The following is a 26,649-nucleotide window of genomic DNA, read 5'->3' on the forward strand; positions in this document are numbered from 1 at the left end:
AAACGTCTGCCTTCCCAGGTTACATCAGTCCAACACCTACACAGCTGGTCTGGATCAGTTTTTTCATCACTTTCTATCACGAATTACCGGTCCCTGTGTGAAGACTAATCAAACCAGGAGGCTGGATGCAGCTGCAACCTGCAGCTCTATCTTTCATTCCTTGCCTACAGCTCTTGAGGGCGTGATTGGGCAGAGTGACATTTAGCTGTAATTAAATTGCACTCTGCCCCCTTGTGGATGTTGATCTCTAGTCGGGGAAGGGGGAAACGGTTCATTGGCCAACCACTCACAAGTGGTGAGTCACTGCATAGTCATTTGACCTGCTCACTATAACTGATGATATCTGGCGTACATCCTGTCAAACGATACGTTTAACGAACTGTAGGAGTAACTTACAGACAATCTCCAACGTAGTTTTTCTCTCTGGCATGAGAGCTCAGTACTGCAGACCAGCCATAGACTGAGGTAAACATGAAAGGAAATCATGCTGAATATTCATGTTTATTCAGGACGCATGGAAGCCATTTTTCACCCCGCGCCGTTTGACTTTTCCCACTTAGTAGCAGGCGAGCCGACAATCAGCAGTGAAATTAGAGAGCGTTACAGTATTAATCCTTTCAAATGACTTTTTTAATGGCAGTAGAGGTGGCTGCTGAGGTTATATTAGTGCTGCTGATGAGCCAGGCTGAGAGATAAGCTCTTCAAGTTGAATAGCCTATCACTATCACAGTGCTCTCCTGTCTAAATGTGGCAAAGTGTGATAAAATGGCTGCTTGACACAACATGGCGTGGGCATATTTAACTGAATTTCAGATAGGCATGCCCCCTCCCTGCCTTTAAGGAGGCAAAAAACATGGTAATGTGTTTAATTAATCTTGAATCATCTAATATTGTAGTGCCTCTTTTGTTGGCAGGAACCCACAGAGGACTCTTTTGTTTCAGGTGAAAAGCTGGTGTGTAGACATAGTGGTGCTTAAAGGCGCAAACAAACCAATTCAAATGAAAACTATATGTAAATGGGCCTTTTATTACAATTAAAAGAATAGTGTTTATGACGGCATCATCCGCATTGGCGCGGATGATGCCGTCATTCACCTCCTACATCGTTCCCTCGCTCACCTGGAGACCGCTGGAAGCACTGTGAGAATCATGTTCTTTGATTTCTCCAGTGCCTTCAACACTATTCTTCCCTCGGTTCTGAAGGACAAGCTGGAGAACTCTGGAGTGGACCATCACCTCACTACCTGGATCCTGGACTACCTCACCGACCGACCACAGTATGTGAGGACTCAGGGCTGTGTGTCGGACAGGGTCGTCTGCAGTACGGGGGCCCCACAGGGAACGGTTCTGGCTCCGTTCCTCTTCACCATCTACACTGCAGACTTCTCCCACAATTCCACCCAGTGCTTCCTGCAGAAGTTCTCTGATGACTCTGCAATAGTCGGCCTCATCACTGATGGGGACGACAAGGAGTACAGAGGACTGACTCAAGACTTTGTGGACTGGTGCCAGCTGAACTACCTCCAGATCAACGCCAGTAAAACCAAGGAACTGGTGGTAGACTTCCGCAGGCACAAGCATTCTCCACTGCAACCACTGAACATCCAAGGTATGGACATTGAGGCTGTGGACAGCTACAGGTACCTTGGTGTTCATCTGAACAACAGACTGGACTGGACTCATAACTCAGACGCCCTCTACAGGAAAGGGCAGAGCAGGCTGTACCTGCTGCGGAGACTCAGGTCGTTTGGGGTGGAGGGCCCACTCCTGAAGACCTTCTATGACTCTGTTGTGGCTTCTGCTATCTTTTATGGTGTGGTCTGCTGGGGCGGCAGCATCTCTGCTGGGGACAGGAAGAGACTGAACAGGGTGATCCGAAGGGCCAGCTCTGTTCTAGGATGCCCTCTGGACCCAGTGGAGGTGGTGAGTGACAGGAGAACGGCGGCTAAGCTGTCATCCCTGTTGGACAACGTCTCCCACCCCATGCAGCAGACTGTGACAGCACTGAGCAGCTCCTTCAGTGGGAGACTGCGGCACCCACGGTGTGGGACGGAGAGATTTCGCAGGTCTTTCCTCCCCACTGCTGTCAGACTCCATAATAAAGACTTTAACTGATCAAGCACACACATCCATACATGTGCAATAATACTAAGTGCAATAATCCTTTCTGTCATCGTTGTATTTTTACTCAGTTGTATATAGCATTCGTATTCTATTTTTATCTTATTGTATATTTTTATTCTATTTTATTCTACTGTATATAGTATATTATTTTATTCTATTCTGTACAGCTGTGTACTGTATTTATTCTTATTATTATTATCTGAGGATTTTCTATGAGTCTGTTGTGGCCAGTGCGATCCTCTATGCTGCTGCATGCTGGGGGAGCAGGCTGAGGGTCGCAGATGCCAACAGACTTAATAAACTGATCCGTAAGGCCAGCAATGTTGTGGGGATGGAGCTGGACTCCCTCAAGGTGGTGTCGGAGAGGCGGATGCTGTCCAAGATAAAGACAATGTTGGATAACACCTCCCACCCACTCCATGACATGTTGGTCAGTCACAGGAGCTCGTTCAGTGAGAGACTGAGATTACCGAAAAGCACCACTGAACGACACAGGAAATCATTCCTGCCTGTGGCCATCTCCCTGTACAACGCATCCACTTAACACACTGTTTGCTGCTACAGCTACACATGTTTCTTTTCCAAATATTTATTTATAAGTGACTTATGTATGTATGTATGTATATATATGTATATATTGTACTATTCTTAGTTAGCGTATTGTCTGTCTTGTCTTAATGTTGGTTTAAAATGGAGCACTGTAACAAAAAATAATTTCCCCCAGGGATCAATAAAGTATTCTGATTCTGATTCTGATTCTGATTATTGTATTCTAATTTTTGCGTCATAACTTTTGCACTGTCCACTTCCTGCTGTGACAAAACAAATTTAGATTAGATTAGATAGAACTTTATTAATCCCTCGGGTGGGTTCCTCTGGGAAATTCGAGCTTTATTAGTCCCACACGTGGGACTAATAAAGGTTATCTTATCTTATCTTATCTTAAGTAAATTCAATTCAATATTATTTACACAGCACCAAATCACAACAGCAGTCGCCTCAAGGCGCTTTATATTGTAAGGTCGACCCTACAATCACACATACAGAGAAAAACCCAGCAAGCGCTTTGTTGACAATAGGAAGGAAAAAACTCCCCGTTAACAGGAAGAAACCTCCGACAGAACCAGGCTCAGGGAGGTGCGGCCATTTCGGGTGAGAGAAGGAAGACAGGATAAAAGACATGCTGTGGAAGAGAGACAGAGGACAATAAATTTGACCTATTTAATGATCGTAACCATAAAACTCAGATTTTGTTGAAAATTATGAATTTAGACAAAAACTCTCATCTGAACCATGACCTACTTTTCCCAAAGCATTCAACGTTTGGATTATGTCCCCAAAATGAAGTTCAAATCCAGTTTTTATTGCTGAACCTGGAACTGTAAAATATTCTGTAAAGTTTGTAAAGTTGGTCCTCTGCTTAATCAGTGCTGTGTATGTTTTGGGCTGTAGTTAAATGCACTGTGAATATTTTCCTAATAATTGTTTAACACTGTTTACGTGGGACAATAAGATCCTAAAATGAAAAAAAAAATGTTACCTCAGTTAAAAAGATGTCTGTGACTAAATAAAAACAGATTTAATAATACATGTTTGGACCACTATGATACACAGAGAGCAGTCTGGTAAGTAATCCTACATGTGGACAAAACCTTTGTCTCCAAGAAAACATCGCAGGGTTCCTTTAACTGACATCTTCACGAGTCTGGAGTCAAATGACGCTAAATCCAAGCTGTTGCAAGGGCTGCTTTTACCACCTGTACTCATTAGCAGTGAGAAAAACTAAAACTGACTAAAACGGTTCACACAGATGCCTCGAGTGAAATATCAAACCGGCCTAACTTGGAAAGAAAACGTGATCGAAAGCCACCATGAGAAATGCAGGTTTTCAAGACACTTACGGGTGAAAGTCCAGGAAAGGTAATGATCAGAAAATCTTTATCTGTTAGCAGCAATAATTTACAATACACCTACACAGGCCACACTGTAATAGCTGCAGTGATGTGCTTTTAATAAAAGACAGTTTAAGGGAGAGTCAATAAAAGCTGGAACCAGAGCCAGACCCATAAAGCAGCCCCAGCCTCGGGATGCCACTAAATATTAGTTTGACACATTGGACTTTCACAGATGGATTTTCTCCAGTGATTGAAATGAGGTGGCATAGAGTGTATTTGTGTGTGTGGTTGTAGCTCTCACCTGAGGGGCCAAACTGGAGCACTCAAACAGAGTGGTGCTGTCACCGCTGCAAGCTGATGCGTCACATCTCCAGGGACCCGCTTCATCACCTGTGACACAGAAAAACTGGCCGAGACATCTCAGAGGACATGTTGCTGTATTGAGTCACCGTGACACTTTATCGGTCTTCCTCTTCTCTCTGCAGGCGCTCAGTGCACGAGGAATATCCACCTCGGTGTCACTTCACCTCACTTTAAGATGGCAGAAAAGCTCCAGTATGTTACTGAAACTGGAGTGACGCATTTTTCAGAATAAGAGTAGAACCTGGCCTGTAAAATTGTGAATACTTGCAGAACTACTGTGTGCATTTGAATCCTTCACCACTTCACTGGTTTATCTTCACATATACATTTACAGTTGTTACTTTTAGAATACTGTTTGATTTAGTCTGCTATATGCAACTTTGGCAACTTGTTCTGAGTCTATTCGGCATTTCCACTGTAAAACATTAAGTTTAAACTATACACAAACATATAAAGTAAAAGTAAAAAGGTATGCTTGAATAAAGTGCATTGTGGATTTACTGTTAACACAGTTCAGTGTTAAAGGAGTTCAGAGAAACCAGAACAACTGCGAGGCTTCGGATCCGCTAATAATGTCAACATGCTTGCAGCATCTGCTGATTAGGAATGTTTGCTAAAGTTTTTAAGGAATGTACTGTTGTGTTAGTTTAATGACTTAGTGTTTGTTTAAGCACGCGAAAGGTTAGTCTGAAAGAATTTTTATCTTCTTTTCTCTTTTTCCCATTAAAAAAACATTTTATTTTTTTAAACAAATTTACATAATATTGGCATAAGAATAACTGCTGGGACATCACAAAAGTCAGAGAGATTAATCCTCTGGGAACCCCGAATCAATTTATCCAGCTGTTAAGATGTCACTCTCTGGACAAAAGGTGTGAAAGACTCAATCAAATGTGTGTTTGGGCTTTTTTGCTGGGTACTTGTAGTTGTTTTACATGTTTTGCATGTGTATAAAACCAGAACACAACCCTCATTACAAGCTGTTACGACCCGGCTCAAAAGCCGCAACATAAAAAAAAGGAGATGAATAACAGAGTGTGGGTGAGAAGCGGTTTCATCCTAAAATGGAAAACCAGGTTGGCTAAAATGGCTGGTGCCACCAAGGCAAAGACTAGTGCACTGCCGGAAAGCTTGCCTCAGGTATGCTTTTATCCACACCTGACTAGGTGTGGCCAATTAGCACCAGCTGAAAACACTGAGACGATTAGAAGCTGCAGAGGGACGTAACACAAGCTTGTGGGAAGAAAGTAACGAGATAACTGTAATAAATGTTGAAATATTGGCTTATCTGATGCAGACAGTGTCAGCTGTCATTTCATCTCAAGAGGGGGAAATGTTTGTTTGATTAAAGCGTATGAGGTTTTCTGTCAATGTGCTGTTGAAAACTGTGTAAATTGCAATGAATAATTCAGAGACTACGATCATTTTACTTGAGACTAGCCTGGTAGGTTGCCATGGTAGAAATGCATGTATTATTTACAGGTTGTGTGACTGTTAGGCAGCTTACAGGCGCTCAGTTGTTTTTAGATCTGTTCAAGCTGCGAGGATTAAACGTGGTAGTAATCCACGGGAAACAAAACAGTGTGTCTGAGGCCTACATTCACCTCCGCATGAGTACGAAAGAGCTGGACTACAGTGTTGTGGACCATGTGATGTGGCAGAGGGTTTACGATGGAGGGGACAATGGTGACGGCGGGACAGGAGAAGCCACAGAAGCGGGTGAGGTTCCGCGTGGCTTCGGGGAACAGTGGCCGGGTGCTAAAGGAGATGTTCAAAGATGAGGGGCCTTCAGACTCCCTGGATTCAGACTGCACCAGCAGCTCTGATGCTGAACGAGCCAGCACCCCCTCTACAAGTGGAGATGCACATGGACACGTGTTTGGATACCTGGGCTCCGAGCTGGACAGTGAGAATGAGCCCGACGACTTGCTCGTGTATGCAGGGGCCACCAAGGACTGGATGTTCACCACCAAAAGGGTCAACATACTCAGCAAAAATGGGACTGTGAGAGGTGTCAAGCACAAAGTCAGCGCAGGTCAGATGCTGTTTGAAAATCTTCCTAATTCCAACAGTGTAAGTACATGTGAACGAGCCTGGGTTAATCGAATTGATTTAACTTGTTGCATTTTTACTCGGACGGTTTTTACACGAGTTCCCGTCGGTGTCAAGTCTAGTTACAGGAAGGGGCAACATGTGTGACCAGGATGAAAGCTTAGAATAGAGGACAAGGTCACAGAACAATGAAAGATTGATGATGCATTTCATTATCTGTTTCAAGAGAAACTAATCAGATTAATGAATTCTCAGAACTTTGCTTTCTAGTATTACTGGACTGTTTGTTATTCTGAGGTATCACCTGGCCCGTATATTGATGCAAAAGTGAAAGAAAGAAGGTCATCTCTACCAAACTATTCTCTGTAAAGTAGTATGAGGTGAAGACACAGCGTGACCAGACTAGATTATGTTGCTTATCCCTCTTAAGTGAGATTATCTTTCTCGTAGAGTGTGGTTTAAACGTGAATCAAGGCAGAACAGCCTGATCTGAGCCCAAAGGAAAGGGTTCAACAAGTACACGTACAAGTACAAGACTTTGTAACTATATAATTTATAATTTCAAGTTCAACAGAGGAGAATTAAAATAAACTTTGACCAAAAAAGTTAATGCTGATAAAATAAAATTGCTATATTGGACAAGTTTCAAGTCTCCGAAGTGTAAATTTATTTCAAGGCTGTAAAAAGACTGTAATATATAGCTTTCTGAAACATGTACCACTATTAAGTAAAAAAACCTCATTTTGGGATTAAAACTCCTTGAAAATGCCTCATTTGTTTCCTCTTCATATTATTCTTCCTTATTTAATAGCAACAAATAAAATGGTAAGTGTAGCTGCTGTTAATTTCGTGAAAGATTCTTGGAAAATGGCGCCAAGTATGCTAAATACTCATGTATATATATCTACACAACACAGGAAATACCACTACATGAGATACAGTACAGATACAGAGTGTTCAGAGTGGGATGGATGACTTAATCCACACATGGTTTGAATAAAAACTATGAATCCTTTAACTTTATTTGTGCTTCCTCGTAGATGGATTTATCCCTGGAGTTTGGGCGGATAGTCATCTACACTACGAGTTTCCGTGTGGTTAGGACGACGTTCGAGCGCTGCGAGCTGGTTAGAAAGATCTTTCAGAACCACAGAGTGAAGTTCATGGAAAAGAACATCGCGCTGGACAGTGAGTACGGGAAGGAACTGGAGGCGCGTTGCAAACGTGTGGGAGAACCTCCTTCGTTACCAGTCGTGTTCATTGATGGACACTACCTTGGGGTCAGTTCTCTCCGCTCCTGCATAATATTACCTGAGATCAATGTATGATACATCTGCAATGACTTAATTAAAGACGGAGGATTACTCTTTTTAATCGGCAGGGTGCTGAGAAGATACTTGGCATGAATGAATCAGGAGAGCTGCAAGATCTTCTGACAAAAATTGAGGTTAGTTCCTCTCAGTGTGCCTCAGAAATCACAATGTGCATAACAGATTTGACTGTGAAGTGAACTGCTTCATTTGGCCCACACAGATGTTACATTATTTAAATGCTGCATTTTAGATTTGCCTGAATACGTATAATATTAAATCTTAAGGTAATCACATTTATAATGAATGACTGGATTTCTTTAGTTGAAAGCCACTGAGGTGAACACATACAGATGCAAACAGCAGCACAAAGTTCCCTAACTAGCAATGCCATAAATAAAACACAAGTAAACTGCATTGTAAAACATGTGTGCACATCAATAGGCAACCATTAATAATGGAGGTCCTGTTATTGATTCTTTCAAACACATCAACACTGAGCAGATGGATTTGTAGCACAAACTGAACATGTACCAACCATTACTGCTTCACACTGAGCTGCAGCACATTCACTGGGCTTTTTTCAGAGTACAAACCACAAACAAGTGAATACAAAGCAGTATCGTGACATTTAAGCCATGGATACAGTCACTGCATGGTATTAAACAAAAGTATGCAGCTCCGAAAGGTCATGCATGCAAAAATCTGTCCAGAACTGACCACTGACATGGCTTGATTCATATCTGCAGCTCTGCAGCTGAGCAATTTGGAAAGGAAGCTGTGTTTAAAATAATATTATTATGCTTATTTTCCTTCTATCACACATTGAGAAAAGAAGGTTGTTAGCTCTCACGCAAGCCCATTAAATATAAAACTAAAAGCAGGAATAAATTGGCAAAAACTCTCCTGCATAGGAGAAAATACCCAGCAAACATGCCTGTGTGGGCACAGAGTTGGCATCTGTGGGTGAACTATGGGGCAGGCTAAACCCACACTTTCTGGGGCTCCTGCATAAATTTTCTATATGTAAATCCACTATGGGTTGCCCACAGAAAACCCATGTGGGCCCCATGTAGTCCAGTCCTTGTGGGGCCCGTAGTAGTTCTGCTCTTTTGGACAGCCAAAAGGAAATTCTTCTGGGCTGTGTGGGTCTGCCCACAGTGCTCTCACGCGGGCCCAAGGGGGCATGTTGCTGGGTAAAAAAAGCAAACTGTATTCATATGTTGCTTTTCAAGAAGAAACATCCAATGGAAGAGAGTTTGACAGCTTAGGAGTCACAACCTAAAAAGCACAGTCTCGTTTTGCTCTTAACCTGGATCGAGGTACTCCTGACAAGCACTTATTAGTGACTTCAGAGACCTTTTGGTTTCATGTTGATCTATCAGTCATTGCTAAAAGCTCAGGTTTTGTACAAGTTAGACAAAAAGGACATGCACCAGACCTAACATTAGGTAGGAGTCAAAACTTCTTCTGCAGATGCTCAATCACATTGGTATCTGAAGCATGCGAACACTTAAAGCTGTTTCTTATTGAGCTGGCTACTTGGGTTTTAGTGCAAGTGTGCAGGCCCAAAATCTCCTAGCAGAATGTTGCATCGTATTAAAATGAATATTGTTATTTATGTCAGATGTCAGTGTGTTTAATGTTATGCCTGCCTGGTGTAATTTTATTAATGGGTAAGTTCTTTAGTGGTAGTCAGTCCTGTTTGTATTTATTATTTAAATGAACCTGTCTGTCCGTTTTAGAGGGTACAGCATCCCCAGACGTGCCAGACCTGCGGGGGCTACGCCTTCATCCCGTGCCCGATGTGCCATGGCAGCAAGATGTCTGTGTTTCGTAACTGCTTCACGGATTCCTTCAAAGCCCTGAAGTGTACTTCGTGCAATGAGAACGGCCTACATCCGTGTGCGAGCTGCAGCCAGTGAGGGTGTTAAGTGCCTGAAACGACATCACTCCTTCTTTCCTTGGGACCCTACAAAGGGACTGTAATAATACGCAGGCAGTGAAAGTCCATACAGCAGGACTCTTTCTCCAGGGCCATTGTTAGCAAAGATTTGAATTTGTAATAAAATCTGTGAATTCATGGATTTTGGTTTTGCTCGTGTGTGCATGTTGAAGCATCATTTGAAGGTCACAAGTTTAGGTTATTGCAAAATCCTCATTCAAAGATCTTTGTTCGAATCTCTAAACAGGCAGTCAAATAGGTCCACTGAGGAGTCATGAACTTGCTTCCTCTCTTGCAAGCCTAAGCTTGTTAGTTAATTAGTGAGGAGGCCCCTTCATTAACAATGCTCTCATTACATAATCCCATATCAGACAGAGTCCGGGATAACAGACACTCAGCACCAGGAGTGAAAGTCAAGCGCTCAGTTTGCAGCCAGCAGAAGGCAGCAAACTGGAACGTTGTTTACAGGCAAGTACTGTTCAAACCTAGCATTAAAAATTCATACACAGTACTGTGCAAATGCTTCAGGCACTTCAGATGTTTGTACTCATGGCAACCTCGAACATAAAGAATTACCTAAACGACTAAGAACATGGAGTTCTGTAGAAGATGCTCCAGCCCCAGCCATGAAGTCTGTATGTTGACATGAAGCACAGTTTACCTGTGTACTATACTTTGAAGTTACAGGTATGGAGTTTCTTACCAAGAACAATATATATATATATTTTGGGTAATTGTCATACTGGCAAGCAAAAGGACGACTGAGACTCAGGTTTGTATCTTACAAAATCTTGACACACCCTTCTTTCTTCATAATTCCTTCCACCTTGATGAGATTCCTAGTTCCACATGCTATGCAGTGTCACCACAGCACGGTGTCCTATCACTGTTTCACTGTGAGGACAGTGTTCTTTGGGTTCTACACATCTCCCTTCTTTCTCCAAACATAGCAAGGCCAAAGTGCTCTTCTGATCATCTGACCAAAGGATGTGCTTCCAGTATGCACACCCTTTCTCTGGTTGTCCTTAGCATACTTCAGTCTGGCTTGAAGATATCTCTTCTGCAGAAATGGAGTTTTTCTTGGTCTGCGAGTCAATCCCTGTGCAGGATTCTAGCGATTCTCTTCTTTGAGACTACAATTCCACTTGACTAAGTCACACACCAGCATCTTGGCAGCTGCGCTGGGGTCTTTAGACACATCTCTCACTAGTTTTATTCCCAGAGTCTTTGAAGTCTTTCCTTTCCCACCTCTGCCAGGCTTCTTCTGTACTGTGTGGTTCTCTCTGAATTTCTTGATGATGATACTCACTCTAGTTCTTGACACTGACCTGACTTGACCCTCAGTTTTAACATTACATTACACACAGTAGTTTGTGCTATGGCTCAATAAAAGGGTCAGTTTTTCAATAATATTGACCCTAGTAATTTTTATATATTAAGAAATAATTCTGTTATTGTGTACAAATCAAAATAATTCCTGCTTCACTTCAACCTTATGTTAAACCACCTTTATTTTATCGGCTGCCCATGACAAACAAAAGATTGGAGCAGTTTGAATTTCTGTGTGGATCCTTTACATATGCTGACGTCATTATTTAAAGCTCTGGCGATCCATCACAAACAATAGCTTATGTAGCAACAGGGTTTGTGCTTCTCATGGTTTTACTATTCTAGTCACAGAGCTAAGTAGATGATTAGTGGAAAAATCAATATCAATGTTTAAAGAGGGCACTTTTATAGCCCATCTGAAGGTGTTTCTGTATATTTACTGATGAAAAATAGCTGGAAATTTGGGATCTGTGATCTTTTTTGTGTTATATTCCATGATATTACATACATTAAAACAGAATTTTATGAGATAATCATTTTGCATCAGTTCAGTGTAGATGCCAATGTAGAACCAGTTCCAGGCGTTTCCTTTTACGAAAAGAGCACCCAGTGCCAAAAAAGCTTCCTTCCCATGATTGCTGGGTTAGAGACTGTTGAAGTCGGAGGCTATGGGAGGGGCAAGAAATTATAGATAAGCTGGTTCTGGTTACCATAATTTTCTGCCCATGGTAACTACTGCAATTTTCCTCACATAATTTAAGGTTCTCAAATCTTTCAGAATATAGACTGGTTTTCAAAAGGCGCCACAGCAGAACTGGCTCCACACAGGCACCGTCATGATATCAGTAAAACTAGGCAGGCAAAATGTAAGTAGACATAAACCTCACCCATATTCAATGAAAGCATTTTAACTACATTTTTGTGCAGTGCTGATAAATCTACAAAACCCTCAAGTTGTTTAGAGAACAGACCCTGCTGTTTATATATATATATATTAAAAACCTGATATATTTGGCTGTGAGCATGAGGTTTATTTGGCAGTAAATCAGATGCACTGGAGCCTACATGTTAAGAGACTTGGGTTCATGCAGAAGCAGCACAATCAGATGGTACTAACAAAGAAATCTGGATAATTCAACCCAATGAGCTCTTGATGTGCACACGTTTTAACAGTCCGACGTAACGCAGTGCATGTACGCCTTTAACTAAAAGACATGAACCTAAAAGACACAGCTCAGTGGCAGATCACATGCAGTCCTCGCAGTTTGTGTTTTTAAACGGATGATGTCATTAGTTGGCTGCCATCCACGGGGTCAGGGAAACGCAGTGCCCGAGCCGCACAGCTCTCTATGCTGTCATAGCCCTGTACAATGCTGCTTGAACATGATTAGACAAGGCAGCACTGTAAAGAGGCTAAAAGCGTAGAGCAGGGTGATGATGCTCATCCGCCATGAAGACTTTTCGTGCCATCATACGCGACCTGGATTATTCTAGATGCTCCTCACCTGTGATTGAAACAGCAACCAAATCGATCATTTGGGGGGGGGACGTCAGAAAGAAAAAACACACATTTACGCACACACAGTGGGCCCGCGTGAAAGCAAATACACAGTGTTGAGATTTTCTGCAGGAGTGATGAGAGATGATTACAACGCTACATTTGTTGAATTCAACCCCGCGCTGAAGAGTAATGGGTTTCGGGGTTTTGTAACCACAGGCTTGTGGTGATGGAGGAGAGGCTTCATGAAAATCTGAGACCCCAACTGTGCAGGTTAACTGCGCCCCCATCTGTGGGTTGATGGAGGCGAGGGGGGGAAACAGGATACATCGAAAATAATAACATAAAGCAGCCACAGTTTTTTCTTTACCTTTTTGTTTAAAAAAAAAAAAAAAGGCGCCGACAAGATCTGTCTGTAAATGACTGAAAGCGGCGATGTGGCGTGCAGGAGGCTGCGAGAGGGCTGAAGATCTATGTGCTGATCTCCAGACAAGAAAGACGCTCCTCGACGCAGGTTTCTTTTCCCTTTTAATAAAAATGAGCCGAATCAACCCCTAGGATCTATTTTTCTCTCTCTAGCTACACATGCACAAGCGATTCTCTCTGTTTGAGGGGAGACATGGAAGGAAACAGGATGGGCAGTGGCACAACTGACTTGGGAATGGTATGACGAGACATGACACCGATATGCGCGCAACACCCCAAAAATTTAAGACAACATTTAACGGTGAAAAACCTGCAAATGGAGATCGTCCGCCCTCCAGGCTCGGCGAAAAATTATTTCAGTCGAGCAGTCTAGCGTGGTCCGGCCGCGATGCTGTGCGTAATGTTTTGAACGGTCGGTCAATGCGCAGACTGGTTGGAAATGACTGTTTTTATTGACGTCAGCGAACAGGCTAGTGCCCCCCTCTCTCATCCCCACAACTGCACCATCTAATGGACTTGGGTTTACATTCCAGTCATCCATCTGAGCTTTAAACAGGAAACAGGAATCCAGTTCGGGGAAAAACAATGCTTTAAATTCTACGTTTCTAAAAAGCAAGATAAACATATCTGGTGGTGCCTTTTCCAAGACCTACAAAGTTATTTAGGTTTTTTCCGTGTGTGTGTAAGTGTGGAGAAAGAAAGTGTGGAGCTTCTACAAGCAACACCAATGAATATTGGCACAGCATTCAAAACAAAAGAGAATTCAAACAAACGACACAAAAGGAAACCAAAAATAATTTAATAAATTATCTCATATTCGTCCCATGTCCTTCAACAGTAGCGTCATCGTTATGACCCAGGAAGAAACAGTTCACAATCCCCTTCAAAAACACAGATCTGCCTTCCCAACCGAGGCGAAATGACTCCGGCCCCCCTCCTGAAGCATGACAGCACGACGATCATGTGTCAGCGGCAACAAAGAATGACAAGCAAAAACACCGTCACAGTCCGGTTTATACAGAACATTAGCAGATACATCATGAAGGAGTAACTTCACAACTTTTTCTTTTTTTGCCACATGCTCCACAGGGTGACGATGCCTGTAAGTTTTCAGCTGTTGGTGGACTTCAAGAAAAAAAGAAAAGAAATAAAAGGTAGCTGGTCCACTTGTCTTCATTAAAGATCTCTTATTTATACATGGTGGGCAAGAGGCAAGGACGTTTCCACTCCTTCTGCATTTTATCTTTGGAACAATACAATCAGTCACGTGACAAGACGAGCATTTCTAACCCTAAGAACAGCGTTTAGAGATGTAAAGTCAGTGCCTATTATTGGCTTGGAAGGATGTCGTCATCAGAGCTCGTTTAAGATTATAACCCATTAAATGAAAACAATAATACAGTGCAGGGTTTCCAACACTGTATTCAAGCCCAGTGGTCCAGACCAAGTATTTCAGATTTTTCTTAAAGGCAACAGCGCCAACTGTTAGGTTAGCTACTGTATCTTATTAGGCTACCAGCTCTGCCAGCTGCTTTATACATATAAAACAGCTGTTTGAACGAGTTAGCAGAATCAAGAAGTAAAAACAAAAAGTAAAAAGACTAGGACAAACGTTACGCCTTAATACAATGTTGTTCAGCTGATATTTGATTATGTGAGCATATTTCATCTTGATCTGGGGCTCTCCTGCTGATACAGACCGTTTGCTTGCTTGTGTTTGGAGAGAAAAAGTAGTGCTAGCTGTTCACAGTTCCTCAGTGTCACAAAGGCTCCTATGCTTGTCATTCTGTCCTATATATATGGTGGAGGATCATATGAAACATGGCAAAGCTTTCAAAGAATGAGGTCGGCATATGTACAAGTAACCCCTGTGTGCCAGAAGCTTTCTTTTTTGTTTTGCTATGTATGATGACATAGCGAGCCAGTATTCCCAAAATGGCCATCGCAGGAACACAGCTCTGTGAGCAGAGAAGCCCCGCCCACACGTTTAAGCCATCTGCTGAAGGGCAGCCAATCAAAAGACTGTTAGCTTAAAGGTAACCAGGATAAAACAGCTCATTTGAGACTGAGGATGCAATGAGGGCCTGCACCAAGGCCCAGTGTAGGATACAGTCTGGCTTATTTTGAACTGTGAATCATGTAAAGCCAATCTAATGTAAAAAAAGTGATGAAACTTTAAACCCTGACTTATCGAGCACTGCTGGTCAGGCCTGTCGACTTTTCTGGCGGAAACTCTGCAAATCCAGGTTAGACAACTTGTATTCATAACATCAAGTCCTACTATATTCACTCTACCTATTAAATATCTCAATAATACCATTTGACTTTCTATAATCGCAATAAAAATCTATTCATCACAAATTCTGTCTTCGTTAGAGAACCTGCGGCATCGCACCGTCTTCAGTTTTGACATTAAAAGGAAACAGAAAGAAAAACCCTCTAACATTGTCTGGTCATTAAATAAGTCTGGGTTGAAATTGTAGCTCTTTGGTTTCCTTTTGCACTAATAAAGGAAACTCTGTCACTGTGGTACAAGTCTAGTAAACGACACTGGTCCTGTTCTCGGTTTTGCTTTAGACACAGACATGAGCCCACATCATGACACTTTTATGGAGGAATGTGAGTCTAAGCAACCAGCCAGTGGACTACGCTGTCGTAGTTTGTGTGCGAATTTCTAGTGAAATTCAAGGAGCCTAATGACAGCCGTTAGTCTTCTGCCAGAAACACTCGCACTGGAATGTGAAAGCGGATCTCTGGCAGGGTGAACTCACAGTGTCCCAGACTGAAGTTCGGGCATAGCTGCTCGAACACTGTCTGTGCTCATCCTTCTGGACTATTCTACAGTAAGACTTGAGAAGTTGTGCGGGTTTGTTGTCCGTGTTTGTTTTGTAGTCAGAAAGAGAGGCAGAGGCAGGCGTGGCCGTCCTTCCAGCTTTTTCTTCATGGCATTTCGGGATGTTAGAGTATCTCCAAGTCTACATGACGGACCTCTGGGTTGCGTTGCTGTAGAGGCACAAAACCAAAGTTACGCACAAACTTGACTTGCAATTCTTAATCAAATACTTTTATTTAAAAATACCATTCTATGGTGAAAACGGAGGTTTGTGGCTTATGATAGGTTGGAAGCCTGGATCACTGCGATCCTCTTCACAAAAAGCTAACAGGATGTTTTTTGCTGAAAATAATGTCTGAGTGAAAAAAAGCGTATAATTTTTCTTTATCAAACCGCCACCAAATCTATGTTTTTGATATGTAAATGCAATTCCCAGAAGCAACATTGTCAACGTTAGGCTTTAAATGAACGACACCATGGCTGGATGATCAGAAATGGATCTTTTTTGGGAGATGGGATCATGTTAGATTTCCCAGACAACACTCTTAGTCAAATTCACAAGTGGGATATTTCTTATTTCTTTACAAAATCTGAAAAGCTGCTGCAATTATTTTAACAAGGACATTATTATAATGAACTCAGTGACTGAGATATGAGAGCTCATCCTGAGTGTTTCCCAGCTTAAAACAGGAATCTGGAGGGAGTGACTACGAATACAAACACAAAGGGTCTGCATCTTCTCAATTCATGCAACAGATTCTTTTGCCTTAGGAGAACTTTAAGCATTCCCCTTTTTGCCATTTAAGTAACAAAATGTATTTTAAACTTGAGCAAATTAAACCCAACTTTACAAAAAATGTATTAAACATCACAATACTGGTGATCCTTCTCCGGTCTAAGGCCATGACCTCTTTGGGCACCAAAAGTGTTTCGTGATGCATGAAAAAATAAAGTCATTCCCAGATTTTATGACTTTTTCCTGCTGCACTCTGTAACAGCATGAGACAAACAACAAACTAGAATAGCAAAGAAATGTATATTTCAGTACTTTGAGCTCTTTCTCCAACCGGTCCACCTCAGCTCCCAGGGTGTCGATGATGTTCTCTCCGTGTTTCAGCATGAAGTTCTCCAGCTCCTCCGGGGTTTTCACCCGCTGAATGTCCTGCAGAGACACAAACACAAACATGTAGTTTTGTCAGTAAAGATACGGGTCAACATTCATGACATCGGTCCTAGCCTGCTATTAGTGATCATTGGCTAATGCAGCTCATCTGTGCCTTCAAGGCTATAAAACATGGCCCACCTGCTCAGCCATGTGATGTCATGTGATGTCTGTCTCTTGGGTGCTTGTGTTAAATAAAACAGATTTAAATAAAACTTAGATTTTATTTAAATCTGGTGTGGTCTCCCAATTACTGTCTGAACTTTGAGGAATGTAGTGACAGCAAAAACACCATACGATAATTAATAATAATAAAAAAGTGTCTTTAACAACGTCAGATGCACACCGCACTAAACTCAAAGATTTTGTTTCACCAGTGAATGTCAAGAACATACTTGAAGCAACTGATGTCTGTGTAAAAAGATCAGTAATCACTGGAATTCATACTGAAGAACTGTATGACACACTGCATAGCTCATGGCCTGCAAGGACAATAACTCCTGCAGATGATAATTACACATTTATGTGTGGAAGACACAAGAATGTGACATTTAACAGGATTAGTTCTTTTATATTTCAGGACTCAAGGTGGCTGTGTACATCTGACGTTTTTAGAGAAGTAAGGATTTCTACATGCAAATGATCATGAACTGTTTGCTCAACACGATGAGCTGTGTTCACAGGATAAATAACTTCAGGGAACAGATTAGAATCTTGTATACAGAAAAAAACTATTTGCATAGTGTTCCTGACTTTATTAATAAGTTATTAAAGCAACTACTAAAAATAGCAGTGGCCAAACATCCAGTCCACAAACTGCTCTCATTCTGAGTACAAACATCAATACTAAAACAAGATAACTTACGTTGAGGATTTGGTCAATGTCTTGTTTTTCCAGATAAGACCGTGTCACCACGCGGCCATCGAAGTCAACTTCAGCCTTGAAGCGCACTTTACTCAGTCCCATATCAGTGGCCTTCACATCATGGATGGCCCTGCCAACAACACAATAAAACATCTCAATGGAAGAAACAGAAAAACTTCGGATCTTAGTGGAGGGAATCTGCTACAACACAAAACGATCCAAATGCAAATGCAACAAATAAAAGAAACCAGTGAAACTGGTTAAAGGGTCATTTTTAATTTGAACTGCTGTTCACTGCATGTTGATTTAATCTTGACCACTTGTTTGTGGGAGGATTCAATTTATCAAAACGAATCATCCAGATTCGGAGTTAATCGAGACCGAGTTCATGTTTTGCAGTCGAGGAGGTTCGCGTGTGCGTTTGCTGACCTTACAGCAGGATCGTTCTCCAGAAACTCTGTGAGCTTCTGCACGCGCTCAGCCTGTATGGAGCGTCCCAGCAGGGCCTCTGTGTTAGTGTAGATGAGGAAGGCGGAGACTGTGCCCAGCAATGTGCCAACGCCAAGAGAGCCCAAACTATCATAGGCCGGGTTACCTGGGGTCAGCGAGTAAACATTCAGGTTAATGACTCCAGTCCAAAAGATCGGAAACATTATAAAACCGAGACATGACAACTCATGTATTTACCTGTAAGTGAGGTGAGCCCCATGCAACCAGCAGCCAGGATAACTCCCAGTACAGCAGCAGCATCCTCCAGCAGCACCACATTGGTGCTGGGGTCTCGGCTCTGCATCACTGCACACATGAAATAATACGAGAGCTTATTTATAGCTGAATTTTCAGATTTCTGACTTTATTTTGCAATATGCAAATTAATTCTGCCTCAGTGATGCCGTCTACACACAGCAAGACAAAACACACTATTTTCATTTTACACCTCATCCTGCTGTAAGTGTAATCGCAACAAAATCTCGAGTTATTTCCATACATATTTTCTTTAAGTTAAAAGGCACAATCATACATGTGCCTACTTACCAACACAAAAACATGCGTGTTGTCAAATAGCAGTTCCTAACATGGAAATCTCTAAGAGGCAGCCATAATAGCAGCTGTTTTAATGCTTTTAGCACAGGATACACTTTAGCATCCACTATGAAAGGAAAGGAGATAATTCACTGACAAGTACAGATGATCATCATGTAAATTACTGCCATGTTTTCCACAAATAGTCATAAACTGCTAATATATTGATATCATTTGATCTTTTCTTTAACACTTTCACCCTTTCAAACAAGAATGCTAAAGGCAATTATGAACCGTGGGCTAATGTAACAGAAACTGTGGGACACAGCATTTTAATCCTAATATTTATATACAGAGCACTTTTCTCAACACATATTACAATAACTGTAATATGTGTAACTCAGTTTGCACTTATTTAATCTCATTCGAGAATTTCATTGGATTATATTCACACAAAGACAAGTTAACCTGCATAATCTCATCCAAAGAATATTTTTGCTCAGTTATTCATGTTGAGATAAGATGCTTTCGTTTTTGCAGTTGGGACATTGTAGTCCCAAACAAAATGAGCACATATTTGCCACATTGACCTGGAATAAATTGTAGCGCCAGGTGTAAAGACAGATATGAACTGATCTGTACGTACCATATTCATAAAAAGACAATCCTTGCTGGCGGGCGCTCCTCTTTATCTCATTGATGGCAACCAGTAATGTGGCTGAGAAAGAAACAGATGTCTGAGAACAAGCTGCAGAGCAATATCTGATCTGATCTGTTGGTTCATTACTATAACTTACCTCCTTCAGACACCAGAGAGCCCGCCAAAATACAGTAAGCCTGCAATGAAGAAAAAAATATGTCGGGAAATGTTTTTTAAATTTGTTTTGAATAATTTGAGTCAACACAGACACTCACCCATAACAAAGACTCGATGGGTTCCGGGTGCAGCAATCCCATGATGCCGTGGTACCAAGAGAGGCCTGCTCCCATCATAAAAATGCCCACCCCACTGATGAGGGAGGCAATGTAGCGCATGTTGGAAAAGCCATATCTAAATATCAGAACAAAAAAGCAAATACAGAGCAATGGCGCTCAATTACAGCCAACATTTACTCCACCATTTTTTATGTAGAGCAATAACAGAGATGTGACACCCGCCGCAGCCTCAAAGAGTCAATCATCAGCTGAAGCAGGCACACCGAGCGACACTGAGGTACCCACAGAAGACGTTTTGTGGGCACATCTGCTCACCATCATAGCAAAAAACTCTTTTTTTTTTCTTACTGTCTTCATAATTAGTTGCAATGTCATGAAACTTCACAAATAGATAGAAAACGGATAACTTAGAAGGTGGGGAAAAAAGCCTTGTAGATTTATTTTGCATAAGGACACAAAACCTTTTAAATGTTTTTTACCACTGAAAGTAAAGTTATAAATTTACATAAGAAAGTTCAAAAGACCTACCTGGAGAAAATGGCTTACTTATACTCACTATGTGCATCCTCATCTCCAAAAATTTAAAAAAATGGTGTGGGTGTCTTTTCCAAATCCTTTCTCCCTTCTATGAATTATTTATTAGCAAGTATCCACATCAATGTATCTAATGTTTCTACATTTCTATACTTCTGTAGTGCCAATGTTAGTAATGTGCAAGAAAATTTAATATTTGGGTGCTGACAATATGCTGCAACTGACTTTGACACATTACTGCTTTTATTCCTTTTCTGGCGAGCACTGAACCTCTTCTTTTAATTAGTACAGGAAGGTGTAACACTTACGGGTGCACGGCATCTGGGTTGCGGACAGACTGGCTGATTCCCAGAGCGAGCAGAGCCTGGTTGCACGTGTCGGCCAAAGAGTGGATGGCTTCAGAGAACATGCTAGCTGATCCAGTGTAGACCCAAGCCAGGAGCTTGAAAAAGAAATTCAGCCCATTTCTGAGAACAGAACATAAATAAGTGAAGAGCTCACCGGGCACACAGATGTAAAGTTTCACATTTCAAGCTCAACAACAGTTCTGATTAAATTGGTTTATAGATTTATCAGGTTGCCTGCACTGAAACCCATTTCTTAAAAACTGTTTTAATCCAACATTGTGTGTAAATTGTTCCAATTTCTATTCTAATGCCTCTCAATCACTGTCATGTGCACTATGCAGTCCAGTGAGCCTCTCACCACTCTCCTATTTCATACTGATTTTGCTACATGTGACTGCACATGTTCTCTAACACAATCACCTTAACTTAATAAGCCACAGGACTGCACATGATGCATGCAGTTTCCATGCAATTCCTAATAGAAATGTGTGCATTTCTCGGGGAGTCTTTACAAGTTACTTCTCATCTGAGTTCACATGAATGTTTTGCACTTTTATTCATCCGCAGCGATTTCTGTTTTGCCGTTTGATTATTTTTGCACCTTCTGATACTTATCCAGCATACTGTATGTAGTAACCCTGCTGAGAACAGACCCGTAGCTCCTCTCTCTAATCCAATACCTCCCACTGTGTGTGCAAGAGCTCAGCAAAGCTGCTGAGCGCAGAAAGACTTGGCCACAAGACCAAAATGCACTCATGAATGAGGGAGACTGGTGAAACAACTTACATGCAAATAGCAACCATGACCACCTTCCCTGGCCCTTGTAGAAATGTTGTCCTCTGGCCTGATCGTGGCTTTATGAAAGATAAGAGACATTATTACTCTGCAGTTAAAAGGAAATAAGACCTGTACTACGAAGCAGGATTACAGGCTTAACGAGATGACTTCAGTGTTAACATATGAAGGTGCTACACCACCACTGGAACTTAACCTGAGCAGGTTTTACTCGAGATCAGCAGATACGAAACCATCACCATTCCTAGAAGATCCAGTGGCCCACAGTGTGCAGATAAAAAAGAAAAAGAGGGTCTATAGTTTTTAGAGACCATCTAAACAGTTCCCTTAAATAAACACATTCTAAGTGCAGGGAACCTATGGCCTTCAATTCTGTCCTGTTGGGATACACAGGGGTACAAAGCAGCACAGATTGGGCCTCAAAAACAAATACTGTGTACGCACAAATCTGTGCATAAATCCTGCGTACGAACAGTTCACACACAAATCAGTAATTTATTAATAATTTGGTATCTGAATTTGTTTGTACCTCTTGAACATCTTTAAAAAAAACAAACAAAAAAACCTACTTACTACTACTGATTATTACCATTATCAGTTTTTCTTGTTATTATCATTATTATCTTTGGTCATAATTTACAGCCTTCATCTAGATACACCTGCTCACATTCATACAAACACACTGGTTTGGCAGCAGCAGTTGTGTTCACTATAACATGCCTTATGTATTTAACTTGTCTTGAACCTGTGGTTCCAACATCTTTTGCTACCAAGGCTGCTGGATTGGACTTTTTACTTTTACCATTTTAAACCTTGTGGGGTGCTTCCTGTTTTAGGCAGCCCACTTTAAATCAGATTAATTTGCACAAACACAGGTAAAAACCAAAGTGACCAATTTCAAAGTAGAGCACATATACAACTATATTCTTTTTTTTTAGTTCTTTCATTTCTGAAATGCAAGATGTATTACTGTACAGAAAAAGAAAAGCATCAGATAAATACCAGTTAAATACCAAATAATCATAAATGGCCCGCTGCTACGTGGCCACTTGAGAGGATGATATTACTACGATCGTTATTGGGCTCATATATGATTTGTGGCTCCATGCAAATTTTTGTGTGCTCAAAAATGTCCCTTTTGATACTAAAGGCTGAGGAGCTGTGACCCAACTACTCTTTGTTCGTAAAAGACACCACTAGACAACAAATCAGCAGATCTGTGTTTGTGATGGGTCTACCCCGGGAAACCCCGGGTTGACTTTGAGAATTAATAACCACCTTTGAGTAATGTGGAAAAGCTATCCTATGTATGCTGAACTTGCACTGCAGTACATGCTCTAGGTATCCAAAAACCCTAGTTTAGGTTGCTAAGCAAATAAGAAGATGTATGTATGTTGTTGTCAGGATGTAACACACCAGTAGAGTATAGAAAATACCATGACGCTCCAGACAAATGGAGAACAGTGCAGTCACTGAAATAATGTCAGCATCGTAGACTAAAAAGGGGGACTGTGTGAATGCCAACAGATAATAGGAATGTGTCAGAGATGCAGTGACCTCTCTAACAGGGGCAAAGATCAGGTAAACACCAACTGATACTATTTTATCCAAAGAACTTGGACGTGGGTAGATTAACATTACTTATCATGCTATGGACAGCTGGTAATATTATGTAAATAGTAAATGAACTGGTTCTTATATAGCGCTTTTCTACTCTACCTGAGCATTCACAGGACCTTATACAACTTGTCTCGTTCACACACACAAAAAAAAAGTGCTTTATATCTAACATTCATACACCAAGGGAGCAACTTGGGATTAGCATCTTGCCCAATGATATTTGGCCTGCAGAGTGGACCAGAAAGGGATCGAACCATCAACCTTTCATTTAGTAGATGATCTGCTCTAACCCCTAAACAATTACAGCAATAGAAGCAAAGAGCTCACCTTAGTGTTTCCCCAAAAGTCTTTATATTCTTGCAACAAGCGCTGATTCCGAAAAATATCTTAAAATAAAGAAAAAAAGGGCAAAACAAAGCTGATTAGTTCACAGAGCAACAAACGACAGAATCATTTCACATAAATAAAAAAAACAACAATGTCATCATTAATACATGTTTCCACCTGCTATTTCATGGCTGCTGTTAAACATTTTGTCACCAAAAATCAAGCTTCGGATTAGAACTTCACTGTTGTGTGTGTTTACATGCATGAAGCATTTGAATAGAGTAAATCATTTTGACATGCACTGGATTGCCTGACTTTCTGGAAACAGTAGTAGTAGCTGCGCTTCCGATGATTTTCTACTTTTATCCTCACCTTGCTGCGTAGATTTCAGTTTCTCCTCTCTGCCGCATTTGTGACTTATTTTTCATCTTTGAAAGGACCTACACTGCATTCTTGTTGTGTTGACGAAACAGACATGCACAGTAAGGATAACTGGCAGGACATTTTGATCCAAAGGAGCACAGATGGGTCAGAACCTTCCCACTGGTGCATTCATATCTAGCGTTTTTATTCAGGTCAGGCTTTTAATCTTGTTACTTTTGTGCATGTGAGCATGGCTGCTGTCACTGTTAACTCCACACTTGCCTAACTCAAGGTTGACTGCTAGGTATAATTTTTAAATGTTAAGATTTAGTCCGTATACGCTTCAAAGCCACTTGTCTTTGTCTCTGAGTTTCTTTAACACTGATGGCCAGACAGTTAGTTTGTATATCACAGCTGACATGACAAATGATCTATAACATGTTAAGTTAACTTTATTGTGTTAGGGTGTCCCGACAAATATTTATTTTCCGTGTCAGGCTTTGAGTGCGAAGAACTGGAATATTTCAGTACATTAGATCTAACAACGTGAGCGTTTGTCAGAGGTTTTAGAGTAATATGGTGAGCAAAAAGAGTGTACTCAGTACACTGTGGCTACGTATTCCAACTGCAATGTTTTCTATAAATTAGCAAAAAGTTTTGAAATTTCAAAGCCTGTTGAACTGTTTTGGATTAAGACCAAAGATAAAAACCTACTCTCTTGGTACTCTCTCTCCACCTCTTTCCTGAGGTTTCTCTCTCTGGCCAGAGCTTCATGGCTTCCCCAAACATCTAGTGCTCTAATAACAAAGAGAAATAACTGAATTAACAGGGGTTAAGAGAAAAATATCAGTGAAGTCTCTGGATTAAGCAGTAATAGTTTGGGAGGTGTTGTAACGTATTTGTGCTTAAGATGGAAAGCAGAGGTGTTTAACACTTACTTGGCCTCAACGTCTGAGCGCAGGAAGACAGTGAAAGCCTCTGTGTCATCATGGGGGCTGCGCCTTCTGATCTTCCGGAGTTGTTCCAAATCACTGTGAAGACGTGAGGGTAAGACTTAAGTTAGACCCATGCTGCACAAGGCAGTCCTACATTAGTTAATCACAGCAGCACACATCCTTATTAACCAAAAGAAATTTGTCTACCAGCATCTAAGTTAGCAGAAAACACTCAGCTTAGCTTTGATGATTTACAATTTGGTGCTGTTGTATAAATCAAACACTGAATGTTAAACAACTGAGGACGAGGAGTTACCTTGGTTTGAGGCAGAACTCATTCATCGCTCTGACTGCAGTGATGAAGTTGTTCTGAGTGTATTTGGCTCCATATTCCCTTTTCTTCAGGACAGCACGAACTGCATGTGACCACAGTGGGAAATTAAATTCAAGCTACCCGATCACACCCACATTCTTATTTTAAATGAGTTTAACGTGATGGAATGACAAATGTTGTTCTTTACCTTTCACTTGAATTGTCTCTGCTTTAGTCAGACCCTGAGGTGTTGCACCTATTAGAACAAATAATGTATCTTAACTGCACATTCCTCACATCATACATTTATCATTTAACTGTTTCCTACTGTTTGTGTTGACACGAGAAGCAACAAATACAAAAATATGCTTGATTATAAAGGAAAACCTGTGCACATCACAATGGTTTAAATCAAGTCTCTCAACAGCTACAATTTATGGAGCTTATGGAAATCTTCAAGTTTCTTACCTGGTGATTCTGGGGTGGCCTGTGCAGCACCAGATACAACCTTTGCTGCAGAGGGGGCATCACCTGATGGTGGTTTTGGGGGACCATCTTTACCGGTATCAGAGGTAGAGTAATACTGGACCTTGCCCAACCCTAGAGAAACTACACGGCAGTCTGGGAGGCTGAACCATAAGCTGTGTAGCCCTCCGCTTTGCCAACCTGTGCAACACAATCACAACTTGCCTTTTCATGCCCTCTCAAACAAACACCAAGCCTTAAGAGAATGAACAGATGACCTTAACGTGAAAGTCTGCTCACCGTGGCACAGCTGCGGAAACCTCGGGGGCCGCTGTGACAGGGACGATCTCTGTTGCAATGAGACCCTGCGGAAAACATGCCACGGTCTGTGGGCGGCCAGGCTGGGAAACATCCTCGCTGTAGCGGGAATCGGTACTGACGCACAGGAACTTTCTATGCAAGAGTCACAGACAGTCCGCACGTCAACGTAACCCACTTCTGACAGATTAAGGCCTCTCACGTCCACACAGTATCACCAAGCAACTACGTTAGCATGGCTGCAAACAAGCGTTTAACTGACACGGATGTCAGTTAAACCCCGTACCTGCTTGCAAGCACTCACAGAGATAACCCGGCGGTTACGTACCAAACAAGCTAACCTTGCTAGCCAACACCGTGAGCTAGTAACCCTGAGCCCTCGTAGGTAACAAGTGCCGTATAACATTTTAATTCACTTAGAAACACCTGACTAGAGCGTACATTTAAATGGAGTGCTCATAGAACCCAGTACCTTTCTGTGGTGAGGTTTATTCAGCATAATCTGTGTCCATTTTGCGAATCTATGGCCAAACTGATGATGTGAACGCCACTGTAGCTTCACAAACACACACGTGACTTGTGACGTGAAGTATTCGGCGTTGCTTTAACAGATATCGCGATATTTTACAAACCGTTGTTTGGACCATTCGTTTTGACATCTGACCAGGAATTTCTTTGAAGCCGTAGTTTGCTCTAGTATTTGATGCTTCTTGAAGAGTTTCTATGCTTCTATCAGTTTTTGGTTTCGATGCTCGTCTTGTAAATTCACCAGCAGGAAAAAATATGCTTTATGTGAAAAAGTGTTCATTTATTTATTTTATACTACAAAAAGATGACCCATATAAATCATGACTTGATTTATCAAGGGGAA

At 41.5% G+C, this 26,649-nt stretch overlaps 2 protein-coding genes across 2 annotated transcripts; one reads left to right on the forward strand and one right to left on the reverse strand.

The window, feature by feature from the left end:
* The first annotated feature begins 5,809 nt into the window (after nucleotides 1–5,809).
* grxcr1a (glutaredoxin and cysteine rich domain containing 1 a) lies at nucleotides 5,810–9,677 on the forward strand. The gene is made up of 4 exons (XM_080901620.1): nucleotides 5,810–6,455; nucleotides 7,475–7,714; nucleotides 7,816–7,881; nucleotides 9,490–9,677. The coding sequence occupies exons 1-4, from the start codon at nucleotides 6,054–6,056 to the stop codon at nucleotides 9,667–9,669; spliced, it is 888 nt and encodes a 295-aa protein (XP_080757746.1). The 5' UTR covers nucleotides 5,810–6,053; the 3' UTR covers nucleotides 9,670–9,677.
* Nucleotides 9,678–13,725: 4,048 nt separating this feature from the next.
* On the reverse strand, nucleotides 13,726–26,366 carry slc30a9 (solute carrier family 30 member 9). The gene is made up of 18 exons (XM_080901376.1): nucleotides 26,251–26,366; nucleotides 25,761–25,913; nucleotides 25,464–25,661; nucleotides 25,204–25,251; nucleotides 24,999–25,098; nucleotides 24,686–24,778; nucleotides 24,462–24,544; nucleotides 23,385–23,443; nucleotides 21,429–21,496; nucleotides 20,604–20,762; nucleotides 19,741–19,876; nucleotides 19,623–19,662; nucleotides 19,472–19,543; nucleotides 18,490–18,597; nucleotides 18,232–18,397; nucleotides 17,803–17,932; nucleotides 16,824–16,937; nucleotides 13,726–15,945 (listed from the first exon to the last, which is right to left on the reverse strand). Exons 2-18 carry the CDS (start codon nucleotides 25,870–25,872, stop codon nucleotides 15,901–15,903), a joined length of 1,731 nt encoding a protein of 576 aa, XP_080757502.1. The 5' UTR covers nucleotides 25,873–25,913; nucleotides 26,251–26,366; the 3' UTR covers nucleotides 13,726–15,900.
* Nucleotides 26,367–26,649: the final 283 nt, after the last annotated feature.

The sequence above is a fragment of the Rhamphochromis sp. 'chilingali' genome, assembly GCF_963969265.1.
Source record: "Rhamphochromis sp. 'chilingali' genome assembly, chromosome: 13".
NCBI classification, from domain to species: domain Eukaryota; kingdom Metazoa; phylum Chordata; class Actinopteri; order Cichliformes; family Cichlidae; genus Rhamphochromis; species Rhamphochromis sp. 'chilingali'.

Bases quoted from the DNA above. Each gene is read 5' to 3' on its own strand.
- slc30a9 (XM_080901376.1), bottom strand. From the start codon at position 25,872: ATGTTTCCCAGCCTGGCCGCCCACAGACCGTGGCATGTTTTCCGCAGG. The intron at 19,663-19,740 runs GTGAGTGTCTGT...TCTTCATTGCAG, and splicing joins CCATCGAGTCTTTGTTATGG to GCTTACTGTATTTTGGCGGG. The intron at 18,598-19,471 runs GTACGTACAGAT...TCATGTGTGCAG, and splicing joins ATTGTCTTTTTATGAATATG to TGATGCAGAGCCGAGACCCC.
- grxcr1a (XM_080901620.1), top strand. From the start codon at position 6,054: ATGGAGGGGACAATGGTGACGGCGGGACAGGAGAAGCCACAGAAGCGG. The intron at 6,456-7,474 runs GTAAGTACATGT...GCTTCCTCGTAG, and splicing joins ATCTTCCTAATTCCAACAGT to ATGGATTTATCCCTGGAGTT. The intron at 7,882-9,489 runs GTTAGTTCCTCT...TGTCCGTTTTAG, and splicing joins ATCTTCTGACAAAAATTGAG to AGGGTACAGCATCCCCAGAC.